We start from the raw sequence: 22,748 nt of genomic DNA on the forward strand, positions 1-22,748 counted from the left end.
GAGCTCCAATGAGGATACCAAATCCATGGCTCTTCTTACTGCCGAACATTGCGCTTACAGTACGTTTGTCATTCTCCGCTTACGCGCAAGCGCTTATTTCTGCACTAGTTGTGTAAGCGTAGAATGCCTAATAACAAGAGGTACAAGCCAAAATTCCCTGCTAACCCTTGAAATACGCTTGACAAAAGCACAGAACTCCCTGCTTCTGCAAGCACTGATTCTTTGCTTACGGTAAGCAAAGGCATGAAATCGGGTCCTGTATACCTCAATCTGTATATATTGAGTAGAGACTACCTCGATCGGGACACACCTACCTTTCTCTCAGCTAGTTTAACTCTTGGTACGAAGGTGCAGCATTTTTCTTGTTGACTCTTCACAGTGTAGAAACTGTAGTTCAACCAATGTGGAATGTTGTAATCACAAACGGAATGGTTCCTATCTGGACTGCGGAACTGTTTATATCAATGTTTAAAAAAATGCAGACATTGTAACAAAACATTATTAAAATACATTTTTTCAACTAATAATAATTCTTGTTGTAAAGTCAATGATTCTAAGACATGTGAACTTCAAGGAACACATTGCCTTGGATCGGTCAGGTTGGTCTTGCAAAAAAAGCGAGTGTAACCGTTTGTTATAAAATGCATATGATAAGAAAGATAATTTAAAAGTAGAATACAATGATCCACACAAACATGCCTCGAAATTGCGTGGTTTTTCTTTTACTTTGCGAACTGACACGGTCGGCCATTTATGGGAGTCAAAAATTTGACTCCCATAAATGGCCGACTGTGTTTGTCAACGAGGTGAAAGGAAAACCACGCAATTTGAGTGATACTTGTGTGGATCATTATATTCTACTTTTAAAATATCTTTCTAATCATATGCATTTTATAACAAATGGTAACACTCGCTTTTCAAAGACCAACTCGACCGATCCAAGGCAACGCGTTCCTTTAATCACTGCACTAGCTAACAGGTAGGGACTGAAAACCCAAATCACATAGTGCCTAGTGGGATTCAAACCAGGGTCTCAGAGGTGAAAGGCGACGGAAGATACAAATAAAAGCAGAGGGACCAGAAGACTCGTTCCTCTTCTGATAAATAAAACTACAGTCTTATAGGCATTAACAAAAAATGTTATGTTGGCATAACCCTACGTACCTACCCTAAAAATAGGTCGACCCTGGATATTTTTGATTTTTTTCAAGGGAAGAAATTTAATTATTAAAATCTATTGAAGAAATAAAAATAAAATAAATGTCATCAAGAGTTTAAAAATAATTTGTTGTGTGTAGCCTTGTTTTCTTTTGTTATGTATACTATCATAGCCTTGTTTTCTTTTGTTATCGTGTATACTATCGGCTTAAACAATTAGAAAACATGTCATTTTCGTTGCTGGAAGGAAAAAACAAAAAAAACATAATCCCTACCTACCTACATGTACCCTATTTTTGGGGGCCCGAACGCCAACATAACATTTTTTTTTTCCTAGATAAAAATTAACAGCTACATGTGTAATATTCCACAAGTTCACTTTACAAATCAGGGGCATACCTGTGTACTTCATATTAACTGATAAATACAATTGAGTGGAATACACTGGCATTTAAGTAACCAAATCAATACAATGTTAATCAAAATTAATTTTCAACACACACAAAAATAGTCGAGTATCAATTTGAATTTGATTTGGGAACTTTTGGATCAACAGGAGAAAATTGTTTGACAAACTACATACATGTGATAGAAACAAAATCACACACATAAATGAATCCAGGCGTTCCAACATGGAAGGATTCTTGCACAGTTTATGGCCAAAATATGAATCACCCTCTTTAGCATGACCAAAATGGGACAGTTTCAACAAAACCCTCCAAAATAAAATTGAAAAGTAAAAAATCTCACCCGAAATAGAGGAACAGCATGCAAGGGTTGCTCTGCCATACAGACCAAATCACTGCCAATACCTGATAGAGTCGAGACAAACCGGGTGACAAATACGGTGGGGGACAGGCATGACAGGGTAAGATCAAATAAATATATCAGGGTAGGGGAAAGATAAATCTCATGTTTCACATGGATAACGAGAAACGCAAGATTAAAACAATGAGACAGTTGCCGATGCTGGAATGTCAATAAATACGATAGGCCTAATCAATGAAACATGCTACTGGGTGCTATACATTTAAAAAACATTAAAATCCATACAGTTATAAAATCTAAGAGAAAATACAGTTAAAATGTAATTAAAGGCAGTACCTGACCATTAAAGGTTATGAGAATTAACTACTTTGATTGGTGTTATTAAAAAAAGTAAGTACAATTATGATAAACACTGATTCAAAAACTTGCTTGGTAAAGTTAACGCTACATTTTGTGAATTTCTTTAGACTTGAAAAGTGTTTCGGCATCAAGTGGGCCCAATATCATGACCGCGGCACTGGACATAATTCCAACTCCTTCTTATCCTACCTCCATGATCTATCCAAGGAAATAACAGATGGATTATTGAATGGAAACTCATTGGTGAATTTCTCTTACCATTGTCAATCATTCGTTGTTTAGTGATTTTATAAAGCTCTCTATCGACTTCAAAGACTCCAGCTCCTGGTGTTACGATGACCACCACCTGCCCAGTTCGATCAAAGTTACGATTGATGTAATGTTTGTCAAATACTAGAAAAGATACAACAAGAAAAGACCAGAAACAACCATAATAATATACTTCCTACTTGAATAATTTTAAAACAAGTTTGTTAATGACTTAAAATTACCAAAGAAACGAGCAAAGATAACAAGAAAAGAGAGAAAGATAAGCCAATGAAGATTTTTAGAGTAAACTTCACTGATTTGAAGCTTGAAATTCCTTCATCTGTATTGCTAATGTGACCACTACAAGCCATCTATAGAAGACATTGCATAACCACATAATGTCATAAATCACTGATGCGCATTAAACAACTAAGATTTGTGTTGATATTTCTTGGTTTTACATTTTTACATTATTCATTATAACTTACATGTATATCACTAAACCATGTCTGGTGTGTGGAAGAGGGTCCCCAATGTTCCCACACTAAAAACTGAAATATCCCTTATAAAAAATGTTGGGTTCACCAAGAAATAACTACAACAGGATTTGAACTTGCCAGTGTTCTACCAACCGAGCTATCTTGCCCTAATATTGGCTGTCTGCTATTACATTCTGATCATCGAGAGACTAGCTTGCGCAGGACTTTCTTTGCCTCAATACTGCAGGCCTGGTCGTGGTGTCCCTTTTGGTTTCTGATTTCTTTACCATTGTTGTTTTTAAAGGGAAGGAACAGTACACGTTTGGTAATTGTCATCTCACTTGGTGTATCCCAGCATAAGCATAAAAAACAAGCCTGATTTGAGCTATGTAACTTGGTCATCGAAGTTGCGAGAAAATGATGAGAGAAATACATGTAACACCCTTGTTGGATGAATTTGTGTGCTTTCAGATAGGAATAAAAGACTTCTGGCTGGAATTCTTTTATTATTCTAGTGAGAAATTACCTCTTTCTCAAAATTTAGCTACTTCAGAGGGAGCCATTTCACACGTTTTATACTATCAACATGATCAACAGCTCTCCAATGTTCGTTACCAAGTCAGTTTTAAAGTTATATTTGTTTTGAGTAATTACCAAACGTGTACCTTCCCTTTAAATGGTGTTACTATTTTAATATTGTACAATTAGCATTCACTGGTTATGTACATTTATTGTTTTGTTTAAACTGTCTCCTCTGCCCCTTGAACATACATGTATGTTTAGATTGAGTTGGCGCATTACAAATACCTATTATTGTTTATTATTAATATAAATTGATCCCTTTAATAACTGAAGCAAACTATTTGTTAAATTTGGACAGAGATTTAATATTTCATTTTATATATTTTTACATTTTCAAAGATTCTTTTGATTAATATTTTACCCAACTCAGTCGTTGTTTTTACCTTGGTGAAATAAATATCTCTTTTGAGAATAAATCTCACTCAATGTCCATTAAACTTGGATGAAAATGAATAATAATGGTCCCTCAATCTGAGTCCAATGGTTGCAATGATTGCTCTAAAAGCCATTGATTCTAATTTATTGAAGAGCGAATTACACAAAATGCCTCATAAACAACATTTTCACTGTCTATGTATGGGCTTTCCAGGCTTGTTTACAGAAATCACTTTAATTCAGCCGGCCTAGTTTTCCTAAAGTTCAGGGCTTATTTTCCTAAAGTTCGTTGTTCTGTCGAGATCCTCCGGACAACCAAGAAATATTATAAAATTTGACATTCCTTTGAGAATAGCATAAGGCAAGTACCGGTACTCCATATCAAAATGTCATGTCCTTTCTTTACAAGTATTGTTTCACTAGACTCAGCTCAAAAATAAACCATACAAAAAAAACTCAAGTTGGAATGAAAGAATGAAAAAGTTCTATGCCATTAGAGTCTATTATTGGATCAGAGAATCTTATCTTGAGGATGTTTAGTTAAAGGAACATTTTAGAATTAGAAAGAAGAAAACTTTTCTATGATCACAGATTTACACATAACTTACACAGTCTTATGATGATGAAAACATCCCTTGAAAGATTTGTGTTTGAAATGTCACATTTGATGAGAGGAGATAAATAAAACAAATGATCGCTCAGTGAGCGATTTATTAATTTATATTTTTTTAATCGATGTCATGCAAAATGCGTTATCTGGTCCCAAGATGGTTGATCGATCTCAAGCTACAGGTTTCTCAGTTTATGTATATGGTGGATTAAATAAAGTGCTTACACTGCCAGCAACTGTTTTGTTAGCAAAAACCAATTCTGTAATGTTCCTTTAAATCCCTACAGGTTTGACATACCATTTAACGTCAGATTAAGAGCTTCTAAGAAGTTGCCTTCCGCTGCGTTGGAAATATAACCACTTGGGATCGGACGACCGGTTAGCAGGGTACCTGGGAAGGATGGAAACATTAGATAAAGATGTTCTCATATCTGGTCACTGTCCGGGGTTGTTTGGGCAGATTTGTAAAACTTGGACTGTAGCCAATAACACCTACGTAAAAAGTGTATGTTCAGTATAACTCAAATGACCTCAAAATGAGGCCAATCCTAATGACCTACATTGTTGTAAGGTTAAACAATTAAGTTATGCACAAGTGTTTGATCTTTATCTTCAGAATTACATCCCTTTCACAAATCTTTTCAGAATGGTATTTTTCTCTTTAAAAAACAACAACAAAACATCTTTTTAGTTTTTGTTTTTTGACCACACTGTCACGGTGCAGATGGCTGAGATACAAAAAGCATTCAAGTAGTAAAAATATTAAAGTAAGAACAACAAATTAAAAAAACAAGAAAAAAACAAACAACAATACCTACAGTGCAATCACTCACTGTATTGGCTTCTTATGCCCCCCCCCTTATAAATGCTTATAGGCCTGCTGGTTGATACTTTGAGTGCGGAATACATTTTGGCAGTTGTCAAGATTTGCTGAAGTCCATTTAAAGGATGTTTGAAGAAAGCATGTCAAATTTGGGTGTTTCTTGAAAGCAAATTTACAGAATCTACATGAACATGTATTTGAAAAATGCCAACTTGGCCAGTTCTCCAGAGAGGACAGTCTCCCCGAGAATATTTAGAACATTTGTCCTTATTTTGCAGAAGTACAACAGCAGCGGAGACAGAGAGTCACCTTGGAAAATACCTCTTCTTATGCATACCTTGCCCAGATTATCATCGTTTGCTGTCAGATTTGTTCGTTAACTGCCAGCTGCCGAAACACAGGATTGGAACTGCCTCTAACTACCGGACAAACTCGGTAGTCTAATTGGTAAGACTCTGCTCTTGAATTACAAAGGTTGTGGGTTCGAATCCCACCCCGAGTAATATGCCCGTGATTTTTTATATATGACTCAGTAAAATACTGAGCACAAAGTGCTAACACAAACCTGTGTATTATAAGTAAAAACCAAAATAAAAATTGTTACCTTGTTTGTACTGGTGCTGAAGTTGTTTGCCGTATTCAATACATTGTGATTTCAAGGTAACTAAGAGTGGTGTCCAATCGTCTCTTCTCTCATTCTGTACAATCACCCTTTAAAGAAGATCACACATAAACTTTAGTCTAAGTCAGCTTGAGAGAGAAATTCAAACAGTGGTTTCCAGATCAAGGTTTTTGCCAGACAGAGCCCTTTCCCTATATGTAAGAAAGACTTTTAAAAAGCTCATTAAGTGCAACCTTTTATTCAGGCATTTTTAATCTCATTGACATTGATTGGGAGTATGTGAGACTGTTTTCTGTCTTTACTTTTTTGTGTGTAAGGGTTCTAATGTGACAACGATATTCTCAACAAAATAAAACAACAAATGAATTCTGAAATAAAAAATTATAATACCGGCACATTAAATAATTATTACCATTAGGAAGAGGCTAAGAACAGGTTCTTGTTCAATTTAAAACAAGCCTCTTGTAAATGATTTTAAGGCCAATAATCTGTCTGGTAAAAACAAAAGTAATAATAATATAATAATAATAATGATGCGCTTTACACACTGAATCACAAAGATCGAAAGAATTGTAAAATAATCCTGTGGGATTATTTTTCTTAAGAATATGGAATGCTCCTGCTCTTTCTTCAAGTCTCCCCGAATACAAAAGAAGAAACAGATTATCTCCAACATCAACCTTGTATAAACCTCCCCTCGGAATCCTTTTGTTTCTTATTCCTCTGAAGCCATTATCCTATCAGGACTATCCTTAGAGTACAAGTAATCTTCTTATGCATCTTAAATGAAGCTGAAGAGCAAACCCAGAGGTCTTAAGGTAAATCACATGACCTTATCTTGATTCCCTTGAAGTGAAAATGTCTTAATGGTATGTAGAGCTAACAAGATACATTACTCCACAGGGAACTTAACAAATGTTTTTAGAAAAGCACATTGTGGATTATGGAAAAATACAGCTTTTGTTGTTGTATATTGTCCACATTTGAGCTAGATTTGTCTGGTGTACAATACTACATACTTTTGTACATGTATATAAGAGCAGGTATTTGATAAAAATATTATCATCTAGCCAATATTTCATGTATTTGAGAAAAAAAAACAATAATATCCTTTCCAACTTGTTTGTTGTATTTCTGTGCATTGAACTGACTCTGTTTGCATTGATATTCATTGGCTGAATCTGTAAAATTATTAACATACTAATAAGAAAATGCCAGGCCTTTTATTCATGAACTTATAATTGGTATGCGACTTTGCTAAGCTGCAAAGACTTATAGTACGGTATACAGTAAGGACCATCCAAAAGTCTCTCTTTGGCACTGGTTTTAAGATTCTGGGTTTAACTGTGGGATGTTTAGAATTTGGTAATTACTCAAATTACTTATGAGCATAAAACCTTACTTGGTAATGAGTAATGGGGAGAGGTTGGTATTATAAAACATTGTAAGAAACGGCTCCCTCTGAAGTGACGTAGTTTTCGTGAAAGAAGTAATTTGCCACGAATTTGACCTCAGATTTAGAATTTGAGGTCTCGAAATCAAGTATTTGAAATTAAAGCACGTAACTTGGTGTGACAAGGGTGTTTCTTCTTTCATAATTATCTTGCAACTTCAACAACCAATTGAGCAAAAATTTTCACAGGTCTGCATGGTTTGTCATTTTATGTATGTTAAGATACCAAGTGAGAAGACTGGTCTTTGAAAATTACCCAAAGTGTCCAGTGTCTTTAACCCTACATAACCCTATATAACTCACCTATAGAAGTCTTCGTAGATCCTCCCTCTGTTATCGACATGTAAACATTGCGTCATATCCTCAGGAAACTCATCTGCAAAGGATACAGTTTCAAAGAGATTATTCAAAACAACAAAACAAGTTGAGTCATACAGACATTGAGTAAAAGTGACTAGCTGTAGAAATGTAATAAGGTCATTTAAAGGCAGTGGACACTATTGGTAATTACTCAAAATAATTATTAGCATAAAATCTTACTTCGTAATGAGTAATGGAGAATGGTTGGTAGTATAAAACATTGTGAGAAACGGTTCCCTGTGAAGTAACATAGTTTTTGAAAAAGAAGTAATTTTCCTCGAATTTTATTTCGAGACCTCAGAATAAGATTTTGAAGTCTCAAAATCGAGCATCTGAAAGCACACAACTTTCTGTGACAATGTTTTTTTTTTATATATATTATTATCTCACAACTTCAACGACCAATTAAAGGCACTGGAGACGTTTGGTAATTGTCAAAGACCAGTCTACTCACTTGGTGTATCCCAACATATGCATAAAATAATCAATCAGTGAAAACGTTGACTCAATGGGTCATCAAAGTTGGAAGGGAAAAAAACACCTTTGTTTAACAAACTTGTGTGCTATCAAAAGCATTTAAAATAAAATGCTTTGGGATTAAAGTCTTTAAATATTTGAGTGAGAAATTAACCTCTTTCTCAATTTAAACTTTAGAGGACTGTTTCTCACAATGTAATATCAACAGCTCTCAATTGCTTGTTTCCCAAATAAGTTTTTATGCTAACAATTATTTTGAGTAATTACCAATAGTGTCCAGTGCCTTTAAGCCACACTATGATGGCAGCAGTTTCAACAAAACATTTTGTTTCTAATTATCTTGAGTAGCTTCCTCTCTTTTGATCCTTCACTTTAATGAGTTTTTAGTTATAATTAATGCATCATCCCCTCCCCCTCCCCCGATTAGTTCCTTTCAGAATTGGTAGTGATAACAAAAAAATAGTCACAGTGCTCAAATTTTGCGTGATCAACCATTGTTATTGCTTGGGCTTAAAAGTCCTAAACTTGTTTCAACAGAACTGGGCCCAGTTACATGCATAGAGCTGTTACAAAATTATGCGACCAGTATCCTGCTCCTGTCTACTAAGTAGAAATGTGTCTAGTCAGTAAGTGATATTTTCTGCTTATGAAATTGGGCCCTGGTCTGAAAATGTTGGTAAAACATTTGCAAGATGCACAGTCACCCCCAGGACTTCCCTTGACAGCTTGCCAGTTTTTATCACCAAAAAGGCTTTAATGGAATTGGTTTTAAAAAGATCCACAGTTCCTGATTTTCATCTAATCATAGAGGAAGAAAATCTTCCTCCGATCCAACCTACAAATGCCACAAGGTACACACATGTACATAACACGCCATACATGGTAGTGTGCCACATGTCAGCGCTCTTGTTATAAATGCACAATGTATCTTATTATACTAGACGAGGCATTCATCATAGCAGTCACATGTTCTATTGAAGAAGAAAACTTGCTTGATATCCCATAGGACTCTACCTAATCAGAAACTGAGAGGCTGAATGGCTAATGGGTTTTGAGCTTATAGTTCATTGGCAAAATGCCCAAAACCAAATGCAAAGAAACTTTACATCAGATTTTCAGACTGGAACATTTCTGAGATTCTGTGGTTCCAGTGAAGACACCAACATCAACCATTTTAAACGAACACGTTGCCTTGGATCGGTCGGGTTGGTCTTTGAAAAGCGTTTGTAACCGTTTTTTATAAAATGCATGGGTAGAAAGATGTTGTAAAAGTAGAATACAATGATCCACACAAACATGCCTCGAAATTGCACGGTTTTCCTTTTACCTCGACGGCCATTTATGGGTGACTCCCATAAATGGCCAACGGTGTTAGTTCGCAAAGTAAAATGAAAACTATGCAATTTCGAGGCAAACTTGTGTATGGATCATTGTATTCTACTTTTAAAACATCTTTCCAACCACATGCATTTTATAAAAAAGGGTTACAAACGCTTTTTATAGACAAACTTATCCGATCCAAGGCAACGTGTTCCTTTAAAGGCAAAGTACGTACAACTTTGTTTGGGATTTTTTACCACTGAATCGTTTCAATAATATGCAGGTGTAGGGCTATAAAACTAACATCTGAAATTTCATGGTGGTGTTTTTGTGATATCGCCAAAAGTACATTCAGAATGAGGCTAAAAGGTCAAAAATAAGAAAAGTGGCTGAATGTTGAGCACAGTCACCAAGTACATTACATGTACATTAGTTTGCAAAGAATCAAACACATAATAAATGAATCCAAAATATTAATAACCCATCAACATGTCCAAATGTGCATGATCGACGTGCAAAAGATTCTGGGTGAAATTCAAGTCTAAGCAACACAAGTAACCATCAAGGTATGCTATTTTTCAAGGAATACCATACACATACAAAAGTATGTAAAACCTCGGCGGAGTTACAATAACATGTCAACTACAGCATGGCATCCATCTTGTATAAACATCTTCAATAATTGTGACCCACTCTGTAAAAATGAGTCACATGTCCCCCAATGCATTACTAAGTTATGGACAATTTACTGTGGAAAATGTAAAAAAAAAAATGCATGGTTAACCTTTAGAACACTTACTTTTAGGCAATAAAGCTATGAGTACAACAGTTTTGTGGTCATAATACTTTAAATGTCTAATTTGTATCCTTTTGCACGAAATGGTAGTTTAAAATATCATTTTACTTGTAATTCGTTTTTCACAAAAAATGGTGTAATGGCTAATTTCAAACGGGAGTAACTCAGCAACGCTATAGACCCCAAAGCTTAGACATATACCAAATTACTGGACTGCTGATGTGTTCTTTCCAGCCATGCATCTCAATTCTTGAAATTGCCTACATGTGACTCATTTTCACAGAGCGGGTCACAATTAGTTGCGCAAGATGCACTGCAGTCTAGGTTTAAGGTGGCGCTTGAGGTATGGGCAGTTAAGTTGATGCAAAACTTGTTTTTGTAAAATGATTAATGTTTATACAAGGTGTAATATAACACTTTATTTTTTTTTCTAATAACTGAAGACTTGCATACTCTTCAGATGGCCTTACAATAGCACCTTTGAGAAAGTCAACAAGTTAATTATATCTCAAGTTTTGGAAGAGTCGTATAATTTAATTTGCTGATTTTGCTTGAGAAGCCGACGACTCTCAGAATTGCAAACTTAATCAATGCATTAGCTACTAGCCAAGAATTAGCCAAGAACCCCATGGAGAGAAGACAAGGAAGGAAGTTTCAGTTTTAGATGTAGCTAAAAAAAACAGAAAATCACTCCAGGGAAAAAAAACAAAGCAATCAGGTAGGGACTGAAAACCCAATCCACACCGGTAGTGCCCCTGGCAGGATTCGAACAGTGATCCACAAGATGTCACAAAAGGTGAGTAAAGATTCCACTGAGCAAGCCTGACTGCCCGGTCTTTAAAATCAAATTCCTTATAAGTTGTAGCAAAAAGGTTCATGTATCGAACATTGACATGCAGGAAAATAAAGATATAATTTAATATCTTTTAATTAAATTGAAGAACTTTCTAAAAATAATTACAACTTGGTGGTTCACGAAAATTTGTTTTACTACAAAAGAATTGGACCTGCGATCTCTGGATTAATTGATGGGTGCATTCGTTTAGCTTCCCTGGGTCGTCCCCGGTCTGCCCCTGGTGCATTCGAACAGCTTTGCCGTCATTCCAGGGGGCTCACCCGGGTCAGCCCACAGTACCCTGCTTGTGGAGTGGGTTACTTGTGCATGACTACACCAAGAGAGGGCGAGTGTGATCATTTGATTAGCTCTTGTCAGGGGCTCACCTGAGTGAGCACCGCCGCCGGGTCGACCCAGGGAAGCTAATCAAACGCACCCAATGTTTAAGCGCTCAAGAGAAGGAGCTAATGCACCATATTGTTGGCTGTCCCTCTATTTGCACAGCCGCAAAATGTGCACAGTCACAATCATGTGTTTACCTTGTTAACAAGTACACCAAATGAACAATGGGTAAGTGTTGAGTATCTCTTTGCAGATCTTGTATTTGTTACACGCAAGTTCTTGTTATTTATGATCTATTCAGCGAATTTAATGTATAAATTACACATTGAGGTAACCTAAATCAGTGTTTTTCCAACTGTTGGTTTAAATGGACAAACAAAAATGTGTATCCATGATGGTGGCTGTTGGCTGTGCACAATTATATTTGCTCTGGGATGCCTGTGTAAGCCTTCTACTATGTCACTTTATATCTTTTGAAGTGTTTGGACTTTGATTGTGGGACTGCCTAACCCTGATAAGCACATTATCTAGACATGCTACAATTGCATAGGTTGTGGGTTCGAATCCCAACCAAGTAATATGCCTGTGATTTATTTTCACAGGACTCAGGAGAGTACTGAGTATAGTATACAGTACGAAAATCAGTGTTTTGGTAAAAATCAAAATGAATATTCTTTATCCCTAATGCAACTTAAACATATATTAAATGAAGCACATTGTTGTTGTTTTTCTAATGGCTTAGTCCTTCTGAATCCTTCACTCTGGCAATGGATAGACAAGGATTTTGGACTGTAAAGATTATTTGAACTTTTTATATTTTTTATTCTGCTCTAATACTCTTGGGCTCCTCAAAGGAATTTCAATAGAATTGCTACTCACCTAAAGAGGTAGCATTGTAGTACATTCTGGAGAAGAGGAAAATGGTGACCTCATTAGTTGTGTTTTTCTCTTTCCAATGATTGAAGAGGTCAGAAACAAACCCATCAATAGCTTTCTCCCACAGTAAATCTCCTGCAATTAAACAAATAAATAGTAAAGTCACCTGGAAGTGGTATTTTTTCAAAATAAAGCTTTTGTCACTCATATATGTGTTTTGATGAGTGGAATGTAAATAAACAGTTAGCTAAGGTTTTAAAAAATCAGTTCTTATGTTATTTACAAATTTAAGAGTAGACCCGACCCGAGAGGGCGCTGTTCGTGACGTCAATCGAGGCAGACTTTGCCTGTAATGCATAGAGTAAACACAATTGCAAAGTACATGTACTTTTTTTTCTGGCAATGCCGACCAGGTGTATTGCTGCTGAATGCAGAAAAAACACTTTTTGAAATGTACCAACTCACGACATGGACGTATATGTACTTTGCACGTGTGTTTACTATACGCATTGCAGGCAAAGTCTGCCTCGATTGACATCACAAAAGGGGTAGGCGGAGTCAGCCCCCCAAACAACTGTATATATTTTTTAAACATATAAATTGTGACAAACAATTCCTAAAAAAATTGTTTTATTGTTCGTAAGCATATACTCTTATGTTTGAAAGAAAAAAAAATATATTTCCAGGTGACTTTAAAGAATCAACATATTACATGTAAATAATAGTATTTGGCTTTTGCCCTTGTACGCAACAAAGTGTATTTAAGGTACCGAATGCCTTTGGCAATTGTCAAAGACCAGTGTTCTTACCTATGTACTTGGTGTATTCCAAGATATGCATAAAATAACAAATCTGTGATTTCTTTTTACTCAATTGGTCATCAAAGTTGCAAGAAAATAATGAAAAACTACACCCTTGTTGCCCAACATGTGTGTGCTTTCGGAATAAAAGGCTGAGGCCTGATAGTCTTTGAGAAATTACCTCTTTCTCAAATACTAGGTTACTTCAAAGGGAGCCGCTTAAAGCTCTCCATTTCTCGTTACCAAGTAATTTTTCATGCGAACAATTATTTAAAGCCACTTTAGTCAATGTCCAAAGGAATCAAACAGGTAATTTTTAAAGGAAATAAGAGTGTTAACTGAGATATTCTTTAGGCAAAACAGCAGCTAAGGAAATTTAATCTATAAACTACCTACATTAGCTCTGAGAATAATTATAGTTATCATTAGTATTCACAAAAACAAAATACCTTTGTTGTTTAAAATAACAAAAAAAGCAAACCTCCCCAGCAATACCGCCCTCAAGGGCTTTACATCGCGTTATCTCCCCAAGGTTTTTCCACATCAGTCACTAAGGTTTGACTAATGGGAATCTCCTTTACATTGACCTTTCCATCCTTGTAAATCATTTGGGAAATACCAATACAATAAGTTGCCTGAGGCGGTGAAACGTGATTAGAACTTTACGCCACGCCGCTGTTACAATAACAAATAAAGTAGATAGATGATGCAATGGTGGGATGCAGCTTCCAAATTGAGTAAGAAGCCCCAAGGATGGTTTCGCAAGAGTGATAGATCTAAAAACAAGTCCAACCTATTCCATTTTGAAACATGTTATTCGTTCAGGTGTGGTGTAATTTATCCGAAAAACGCCTGATTAGTTTGTTTTCATGTAGAAGCTGTAAAGTACCGGCAACAATTGCCCTGAGAAAACATTTTGTCTCAAATAGAGTATGCTGTAGTGCTCCATGCATAACATGTAAACAACTCCCTTGTATAATTGTTATATATTTCTGATAATGGAACCGAACCTGGCTCATAGTGAACATAATCACTCTACCTTGCAAGCCTGAGGAAACCTGTAAACAAGAGTGCTTGACACATGTATGTGTGAACCAGAACATCAGGGTTAACCCCTACTCTTCCAGGATAAGTGTTCTGGTTTTTTGTTCTGGTGCACTACCATTGGCGTAATGTCCCATCCGAACGACAAAGCAACTATAGTACGTACCAGTCAATGTACAAGTCAATTCAATGATGGCTCACTTTTGTGTAAATTGGAGTCCTTGTTTTCCCTTGTCTTTGTCAAACCAACAAGTATTATATTATTATTATTGGTTTATTAAAAAAACATTCAAACTTGGCAGCCAATGGCTGAATTGTGTTTAAAATTACACAGCAAAAGTAAATATCTATACTATTTTTGAAATTAAAGCAAAAAAAAGCAAAAGCAAACAAACAACCAAATGAGCACCCCAACAATCGAGCACCCCAACAAACAAACAAACACCCCAACAAACAAACAAACAACAACCCCAAAAGCCATCCAAGCCCCCAAGTAAAATCTCACCATTAGCATCAAAGTCCCACATCTCTGAGCTCATCTGTATGAACATGTACACCATGGCAGTGGCTGAACGAAACGCTACACGTGTATCTTCAGTTACTACACCACACATCACCTTCTCTCCACCCGCCCAAAGTTCATTGACCTGAGCACGGACTCCAGAGTATTCCACCTTCTTTGACAGGTAGGGGCATGAGTCAATCTTTAGAAGAAACAAGTCAAAAATTTATTTCAAAAGCTCTACGATGCAATCTTGAACAATTTAAACTGTTTCCTTAAAGGGAAGGTACACGTTTGGTAATTACTCAAAACAAATATTAACTTAAAAACTTACTTGGTAACGAGCATTGGAGAGCTGTTGATAGTATAAAACATTGTGAGAAGCGGCTCCCTCTGAAGTATCATAGATTTTGCATGTTTTGAGAAAGAGGTAATTTCTCATTTAAATAATAAAAGACTTCTAATATGCAGCAGTTCAGTTATGGAACAGTCTTCCAGAGGTTGTCAAACAGGCTGAGACATCAGAACAATTCAAAACCCAGTTAAAACATCTGTTTTCTTTGTACAACTGTTGATTTCCTTTTACAGCGCATAGGGACCTCACAGTGATATGCGCTATATACATTGTAGACCATGTGAACTTTGTTTACAAAAAGTGTGACCCTGTGCATTCTTTAGGTATTCGGGCAGGCAATATACTGCACTGGTCCTTTGGGAAAGTTGACATTTTGTGTCATAATTTCCACATAAACCCAAGAGTTATGAAAGCAAAAGCTGGACAAGTTTTGAGATGTGGCCCCTTTCATCATATCAAAAGTTGATAGGAATTAGACAGTGCAGTCTCCATAAAATATAAGATTTTCTGTTTTCTTCCATTAGGCTGTGTACAAAATGTGCCTGCAGGAAGTCCAGGCTCTGTGGCTCTTTTGTAAACATGTGATGTCACAGGTCACATCGTCTATAAGAATGGTTTATTATTATTATTAGGAAGAATATTCAAGCCTGTATCATACCAGGTTATTCTTGAGTCTCCACATGTCACTGCGGCTGATATACTGTTCTCTAAAGACCAACTCCAGTAGATCGAGACCAACATCTTGAACTGACGACACGCGGCAAACCTCAACATCTTTGTAGGCTCTCAGTTGGAACAGGTTAGCTATCGTCTGATCTACGCTGATAATATCTGTTGAAAGAAAACAGTATTTGGTAAATTTCCCAATAAAAAAACCTACATGATAATTGTTGTAACATAAGGCAAAACTCATTGACTATAGTATAAAGATAAAAAACTTAAGTACATGTATGTGTAGCAATCTACTGATGCACCTCAATTTGAAATGCATCTTAGGCTCTCAGTTGGAACAGGTAATACATGTATCTGTTGAAAGAAAACTTTTATTTGGTAAATGGAACCAAAAAACCCTACATGATAATTGGTTTAAAATGAGGCAAAACTCATCAAGGGTGTGATGTCTTAAAAAGAAAAACCTGAGTAGGGCCTATGTGTACCAATCTCTTGTCTACTGATACATTTCCATACACCAGTACATGGATCCAATTTTTTTTTCATTTCTCAAAAAGTAGAAGTCTCTGGCTTCAAATGCATCACATTGAATCTATCAGAGTCAATCTTAACACAACTACTTCATAAGTATAATTTATTTGACTACCGATTGGAATGAATAGGCCTACATGGATCTACCCAAGATTCATTTTAAACTGGCAGACATTCCAAACCCAAGTTTGGACAAAGCATACTGAACTGAAACGTCCTCATAATGTTTCTACTTGATGATCATGGTGGTTTCAAGAGCTCTACGATGCAATCTTGAACAAATTTAACTTATGTCTTACATTTTCAAAAATAATATTTTCTTTTTCTTTTTCGTATTGGCCCTCAATTCACCTATATCATTATGCTAGCTTGCTCCATGGGACGAACCCTAGAGTAAAACTTAACTTTCAAGTCTTCCTCTTAGCCTGCATTAGTGCTGCTTTTTTATCTTCTCTAAATCAAATCAATGTACAAAAATGAACCTCAGAAACCCAAAAGCACTTAGTGAGTCATTCTCGACTAAAGGATTAAGTTGCAAAGAGTTTTTAAACAGTTCATTACCTTTCCCTTTTTGTTGCAAATCGGTTTGTAAAGACTTCACTTGCAACAGGAGATGGCTGGAAAAGAAGAAGTAAGTATCATGCAATTTTAAACCAAGAAAGAGTTAATATTGGTGTCACTATTGAGCCAGAGTTTGATAAACCGCATTTCTTGAAAATATCTGGAATGTTCGGTGAGCCATTTTCATTCCACTGCATGAGGAAAGCTAGTCTTGTTTTGCGATGTTAACTTGGCATTAAAAAACTAACTAAGGCTGTGTCCCTACCTTTAATTTCAAAACGGTTTTACTGTTCAACCATTTGTCTGCGCCGGGGGTAGGTCAAATTGCTCTAAAATACACGAACACCAAAGACAATTCCATGGTACAAGGAAGTCTCAATGTTTTCACTATTAACATGACATGAGACTGTACGCCTCTCTGTATATTTTGACACATGTTTCTCTTATTGGAAAACTTTTCCAGAAAGGTGTCAATATTTGTTGGAAAGGCCAAGGTAGTCACTTTTTTTCTATCCATTTTCCTTGCGTGTGGAATAGTTTACCCATACACCGTGTTTCTCTTATTGGAAAGATTTTATAGTTGTAATTTTATATCTTTTTATGTAATTTTAAACTTTGTATGACATGTTGTCTCCTGTACTTGTGCCTTTGTAGGTTGTTTTATCAGGATCGCACCATTAGGTAGTAATTTACGCTTTTTGGTTACCCACAGGCTTGTTTTCTGTAGCCCTTTTTTGGTATTATTTCTCTGTTTGTAGGCCCCTACTGTTTGCCTGGAAATAAATGTAAAGTCTGAAGCCTGAGTGGAAAAGGGAAGGAACTAATGGTACTCAGTTGTTGAGAATAACAAATTAGCCACTATTGTGTAACATACACAGTGCTACGTCCAGGAAACCCGGCCAATTGAACTAAATTTAAAAACATCAAGGGAACATCTGTGCACAATTGTTTAAAAGACTGACCGGAAGGAACAATTCTCTGCGCGATACAATAACAAAATCACTCGCACAAAAAAGTTACACTAACAGACATTGGGGGCATGATTACAAAACCGACTACACTTTTTTTTAAACGGCAATTCACTACATTGTAGGCCTATTATATGGTTGTAGTACATGTAGATGTAAAGTTTGAAAGTTCGACAATAATTGCCTAAAGATAAAGTGTGCCAGTTGATCAGTTATTTTTTTTTTTTTTTTTTGGGGGGGGGGCGGAACATGAATACCATACTTGTTGCAAAGTTAACTTTTAAACAATTTCTAGAGGCTAATTTGGTGTGTTTAGGCCTATTTCATAATAAACCATGAATAGAAACTGAAAATATGTTGGCTAAATAAACAACATTGCTTCCTCAACCAGTTTATTATGGATGACAAGTTAAATGTACATGTCGCACACTAATGTTGCTGGGAGTGGGAGTTGTGACTTGTTGTTCTTTTATTTCACAATGGAACATTGCAACAGCATTCTCAACACAGCATTTTCCAAACTTTGGCATGAAAACGTTAACATTATCAATCTGCAATATTTAAGAATGTATAACTTTTGGATTATACATTTTGTTATTCCTAAATATATTCACTATTTGTTCTCTTTCTCTGCTGATCCAAACAACTACAAAATGGTCAGAGAGAACTTCATTGCATTTTCATTATTTTTGCCAAACATTGTCAAGGGACTTTTAAAGAATCACTTGTTTGAATCTTGTGTAACTTGCTTAAAATAATTTAGTGTTTTATTTATTTATCGAGAGAGGCTACTGCATTTTGCACTATAAATGTCTTGTATTAATTATTATTCTTAGGTTTTGTCTTGATTTGATTTCAACTGACATTTAAAACATTCAGGAAATTCAATTACAACCTGCCCCTTGACATTTGTTTTACTATCATTCAAACATGTTCAGCACAGGTGTCTTGTAATGTAATGCGTCATTTATTTTAGCTCTCTGATTTTATTTATGTATGAAAGTTTGTAATGAACAATGAGGGTCCATATTGCGCAAGCGTACACAGACATGACAGAGAGACAGCTTTTGTCGCGTGCGGTTAGTAAATCTGTGGCAGTACCAGGCCTTGAAAGTTTGATCTCCTGTTTGTTGTATCTCGTTTTGTTTATTCCTGCATGGTACATGTAGCACCTTAAAGATGCTATGTCAGATTTTTTGCCCCAAACATTAAAAAAATAGATTTTTTTGAGTGAATGGTATTTCAAAGAGTACGTAGGCCTATCACCCGCTCTAACGAAAAATAAGTTTAACTTTTACTTTTAATGGTCAGGAACCATGACAAAAATTTAAAACGTTTCTTATAAAACACATAAAAATTGGTCACTTGATATATTGTCGGATCCCGACAAAAACTAATTTTGAGCACTTTATTTCACTGCTACTAATAATTGGCGGACTTTTTCGAGCAATGGCTCAAATGAAAGCTTGTGACTTTCTCGATCCCCCATCAAAATCAAAATTTTGGGGTCAAATTGGCCAAAAATCTGACATAGCATCTTTAAATATTAGGTGCTTACATAGTTTTTGAGAAATGAGTAAAACAATGTCATGAAAATACGTTTTTGCATGCTAAAATACTTTTGTCTCATGATCACCGAGACGAAAATTATTTTCATGACATTGTTTTGCTCATTTCTCAAAAACTACAGCCAGGCCTGATACTTCACGGAGGCAACGGAGGCGATTGCCTCCGTTGCCCCTTGCCATTGCCTTGGTGCCCTTGAAATGCTCCAGTAGAAATTTACAATTTCCTCATAGGGTGCCCTTTGCCAAAGAGAAAATGCCTTGGTGCCCTTGCCCTTTCAAAAACGAAGCATACAGGCCTGTACAGCACCTCAGCAAATAATATTTTAAGGGAAGCTTTCTGCTATCATTATCCTCAAACTATGTCAGTTTAATTTTAATCTGTAGACATTGTGCTTTTTTGTCCTACAAAAAGTACACAGACCCTTTAAAGGCACCGTACAACTTTGGTTAATTGTCAAAGACCAGTATTCTCACTTGGTGTCATCTCAAATGCATAAAATAACAACTGTGAAAATTTTGACTTAATCGGTCGTCGAAGTTGCGCGAGAGTAATGGAAGAAAAAAACACCCTTATAGCACAAGTTGTGTGCTTTCAGATGCCTTGAATTTGAGATCTCAGCTGAGGTCTCTTATTCAATTTAAATAGTGATCAATTACTTCCAATCTAAACAAAAAGTTACTTCAGAGGGAGCTGTTTCTCACAATGTTTTTTACTATCACCGGCTCTTCATTGCTCGTAACCAAGTAAGTTTTTTGCTCACAATTACATGTATGAGTAATTACCAATAGTGTCCAGTGCATTTAAGTACTAAATCAATCACAATTGTTATGGATGGATTTGGGTGAATTAAAGGTTCATGACTGACCTGCTTTCTTCATCTGGGTGGAATATCTCAAGAATATCTCCAACCTTAACATCTGGAAACTCCTTGGGATTGATAACAAGTTTATCTTCTGTTTAAATAAGAAACAAGTAAAAGAAATGAATGACATCTTTCGATAATGAAACCAACCTCATCATACATGTACTTCTAGGAATAGGTCTGACCCGGGTGAGCCATGGTCATGACATCATAAAGTTACTCTTTTGGTCAGACCTCAGCTGAGCGATCCCGCCCCTGCCCAGCCTGGAAGAGGCCAAGAGGCCGACCTCGCAGCACCTGGGTTGGCCGACTGGAAGCAGACTTAGAGTCCCGAGCTGGGCAGCTGTGGCAATCCGCAGCAGAACGCATTGGTTGGGCGGCTCTACGTCCCCCCTGATGGATCAAGAGGATGATGATGATGATGATGTGGCGGAGCTACATGTATACAACACAGATACATACATGTACAAAGACCCTGACTAGATTTTGATGCAGGAGGAGCGACCAATGGGAGCTTTTTTTTTACATAGTGTAAGGTGGCTGCAGACTTACATTAACTCCTAGAACTATGAGGAGTTCTAGGAGTAACTTACACTGTACCAGGTTAAACGTCCATTGTTTACAAACTTCTGTGAGCATTGTAATCTCCAAGAATATTGGATTTACCTCATAAGTTTGCTGCCACGGTAGACTAGAGTCCCTATCAGTGTCTTGTTGCTGCATCCCATCATTACTTCCCTGCGCTGCGCTCCCTTCTGATGGTCCCGAATTCACATTATGACAGCCTGCCACACACTACTCGTACTCCTAACCAAACTATGAGGTTCATTCTGCTATCTTCTCCACAAACGTGGAGACGAAACGTGGAGACTAGAGCGGAATGAACCTTAACGTTCTAGGAATAACACACGCCTACTCCTAGTCCTAGAACTATGGTTCATTCTGCTATCATCTCCACAAGCGTGGAGACGAAACGTGAAGAAGATAGCGGAACGAACCCCACAGTTCTAGGAGTAGGAGTGAGTACCCCAAGCCCACCCCTAACCTCAAGACCGCACAAAATCAACACCCCTACCAGTCCAACCAAGCAACAGTCTTGTTGGCCGGACCAGGGTTAATTCCCTCTTCCACCCGACACTGGATAATAAAAACTAATTTAAGGGCAGTGGACATTATTGGTAATTACTCAAAATCATGATTAGCACAAAACCTTACTTGGTAATGAGTAATGGGGAGAGGTTGATAGTATAAAACATTGTGAGAAACGGCTCCCTCTGAAGTAATGTAGTTTTCGAGAAAAAAGTAATTTTCCACGAATTTGATTTCGAGAGCTCAAAGCATCTTAAAAGCACAAAACTTCGTGTGACCAGGGTGTTTTTTCTTTCATTGCTATCTCGCAACTTCGATGACCAATAAAGTGAGCTCAAATTTGGGTTTGTTATTTTATGCATGTTGAGATACACCGACCAAGTGAGAAGAGTTGTCTTTGGCAATTACCAATGGCAATTAATAGTGTCCAGTGTCTTTAAAATAAGTCCGGCAGTAAGTACACAAACTGTTTTAGTGTTGACCATTATTAAATTTAACCCAGGGTCAGGTACATGTTTTGGTAATTAATTGGAAAAGTTTCCGTATGGCGCCACCACTTTTTCATTCGATATAAAATAATATAGGAACTTATTTACCTGATTGATATATAATATCCCTTTTTGTAAAAATGAGTGAAAAAGTGGTGGCGCCATACGGAAAGTTATCCAATTAATTAAGTATAGGTCATGAGGCCGTCCTTGGAAAGTTCCTTTGCAGAAGTTTCAGGACCAACCAATTCAAAAATGATACCCGGATAACTTTCCGTGTGGCACCGCCACTTTTTCACTAATTTCTACAAACAGGGATATCTCATTGATATTGAGGTAAACTAGATACTATATTATTTCATATCAAAAGAAAAAGTGGTGGCGCCATACGGAAACTTTTCCCTTCCACTATTTCGACCTCCATGCTTCCACCATGCCATGCAGTCCACTGGCACTGCTGAGTGCTGTACAATGTTTTATTATTTATATGCAGGACCAGAGAGGGGCAGAGTGCACAAAATATGCAGCCCGCAGCATGCAGGCAGTGAAAATGAAATGGAAAACAAGTTCAGTGAATTCAGTTAATTTCTTACCACTGAAACCTTTCTGGTGCACCCATAGCTTGAACAGCTTCATGGTACCTAAAATATGGCTCTTTTGAGCGTATACTTTAGAACAAAACACATGTTATAATCAGATGAACACGAACGGACGAAGGGCAGACGACAGTGGAGTCGGAGGAGTCGAGTGTATTACTATTTAGTAATACTATTACGTGTGGGCGGCGGATCCTCGATTAAGTTTAAATACGGTGCAGTGTAG

At 36.7% G+C, this 22,748-nt stretch overlaps 1 protein-coding gene across 2 annotated transcripts in view; it reads right to left on the bottom strand.

Moving 5' to 3' along the window:
* LOC117290339 (GATOR complex protein DEPDC5-like) overlaps positions 1–22,657 on the bottom strand; it is a 52,929-nt gene extending 30,272 nt beyond the window's left edge. For both annotated transcript variants that reach the window (XM_033771677.1, XM_033771676.1), the window contains exons 1-12: positions 22,520–22,657; positions 20,353–20,440; positions 16,951–17,006; positions 15,845–16,017; positions 14,835–15,033; positions 12,489–12,620; positions 7,783–7,855; positions 6,009–6,115; positions 4,880–4,972; positions 2,545–2,679; positions 1,909–1,970; positions 315–452 (exon numbers count right to left, since the gene is read on the bottom strand). In XM_033771677.1, the coding sequence (XP_033627568.1) occupies positions 315–452; positions 1,909–1,970; positions 2,545–2,679; positions 4,880–4,972; positions 6,009–6,115; positions 7,783–7,855; positions 12,489–12,620; positions 14,835–15,033; positions 15,845–16,017; positions 16,951–17,006; positions 20,353–20,440; positions 22,520–22,562 (1,299 nt within the window). In that variant the 5' untranslated portion in view covers positions 22,563–22,657. The remainder of the gene's footprint in view (positions 1–314; positions 453–1,908; positions 1,971–2,544; positions 2,680–4,879; positions 4,973–6,008; positions 6,116–7,782; positions 7,856–12,488; positions 12,621–14,834; positions 15,034–15,844; positions 16,018–16,950; positions 17,007–20,352; positions 20,441–22,519) is intronic.
* Positions 22,658–22,748: the final 91 nt, after the last annotated feature.

The sequence above is a fragment of the Asterias rubens genome, chromosome 5, assembly GCF_902459465.1.
Source record: "Asterias rubens chromosome 5, eAstRub1.3, whole genome shotgun sequence".
Classification (NCBI taxonomy): domain Eukaryota; kingdom Metazoa; phylum Echinodermata; class Asteroidea; order Forcipulatida; family Asteriidae; genus Asterias; species Asterias rubens.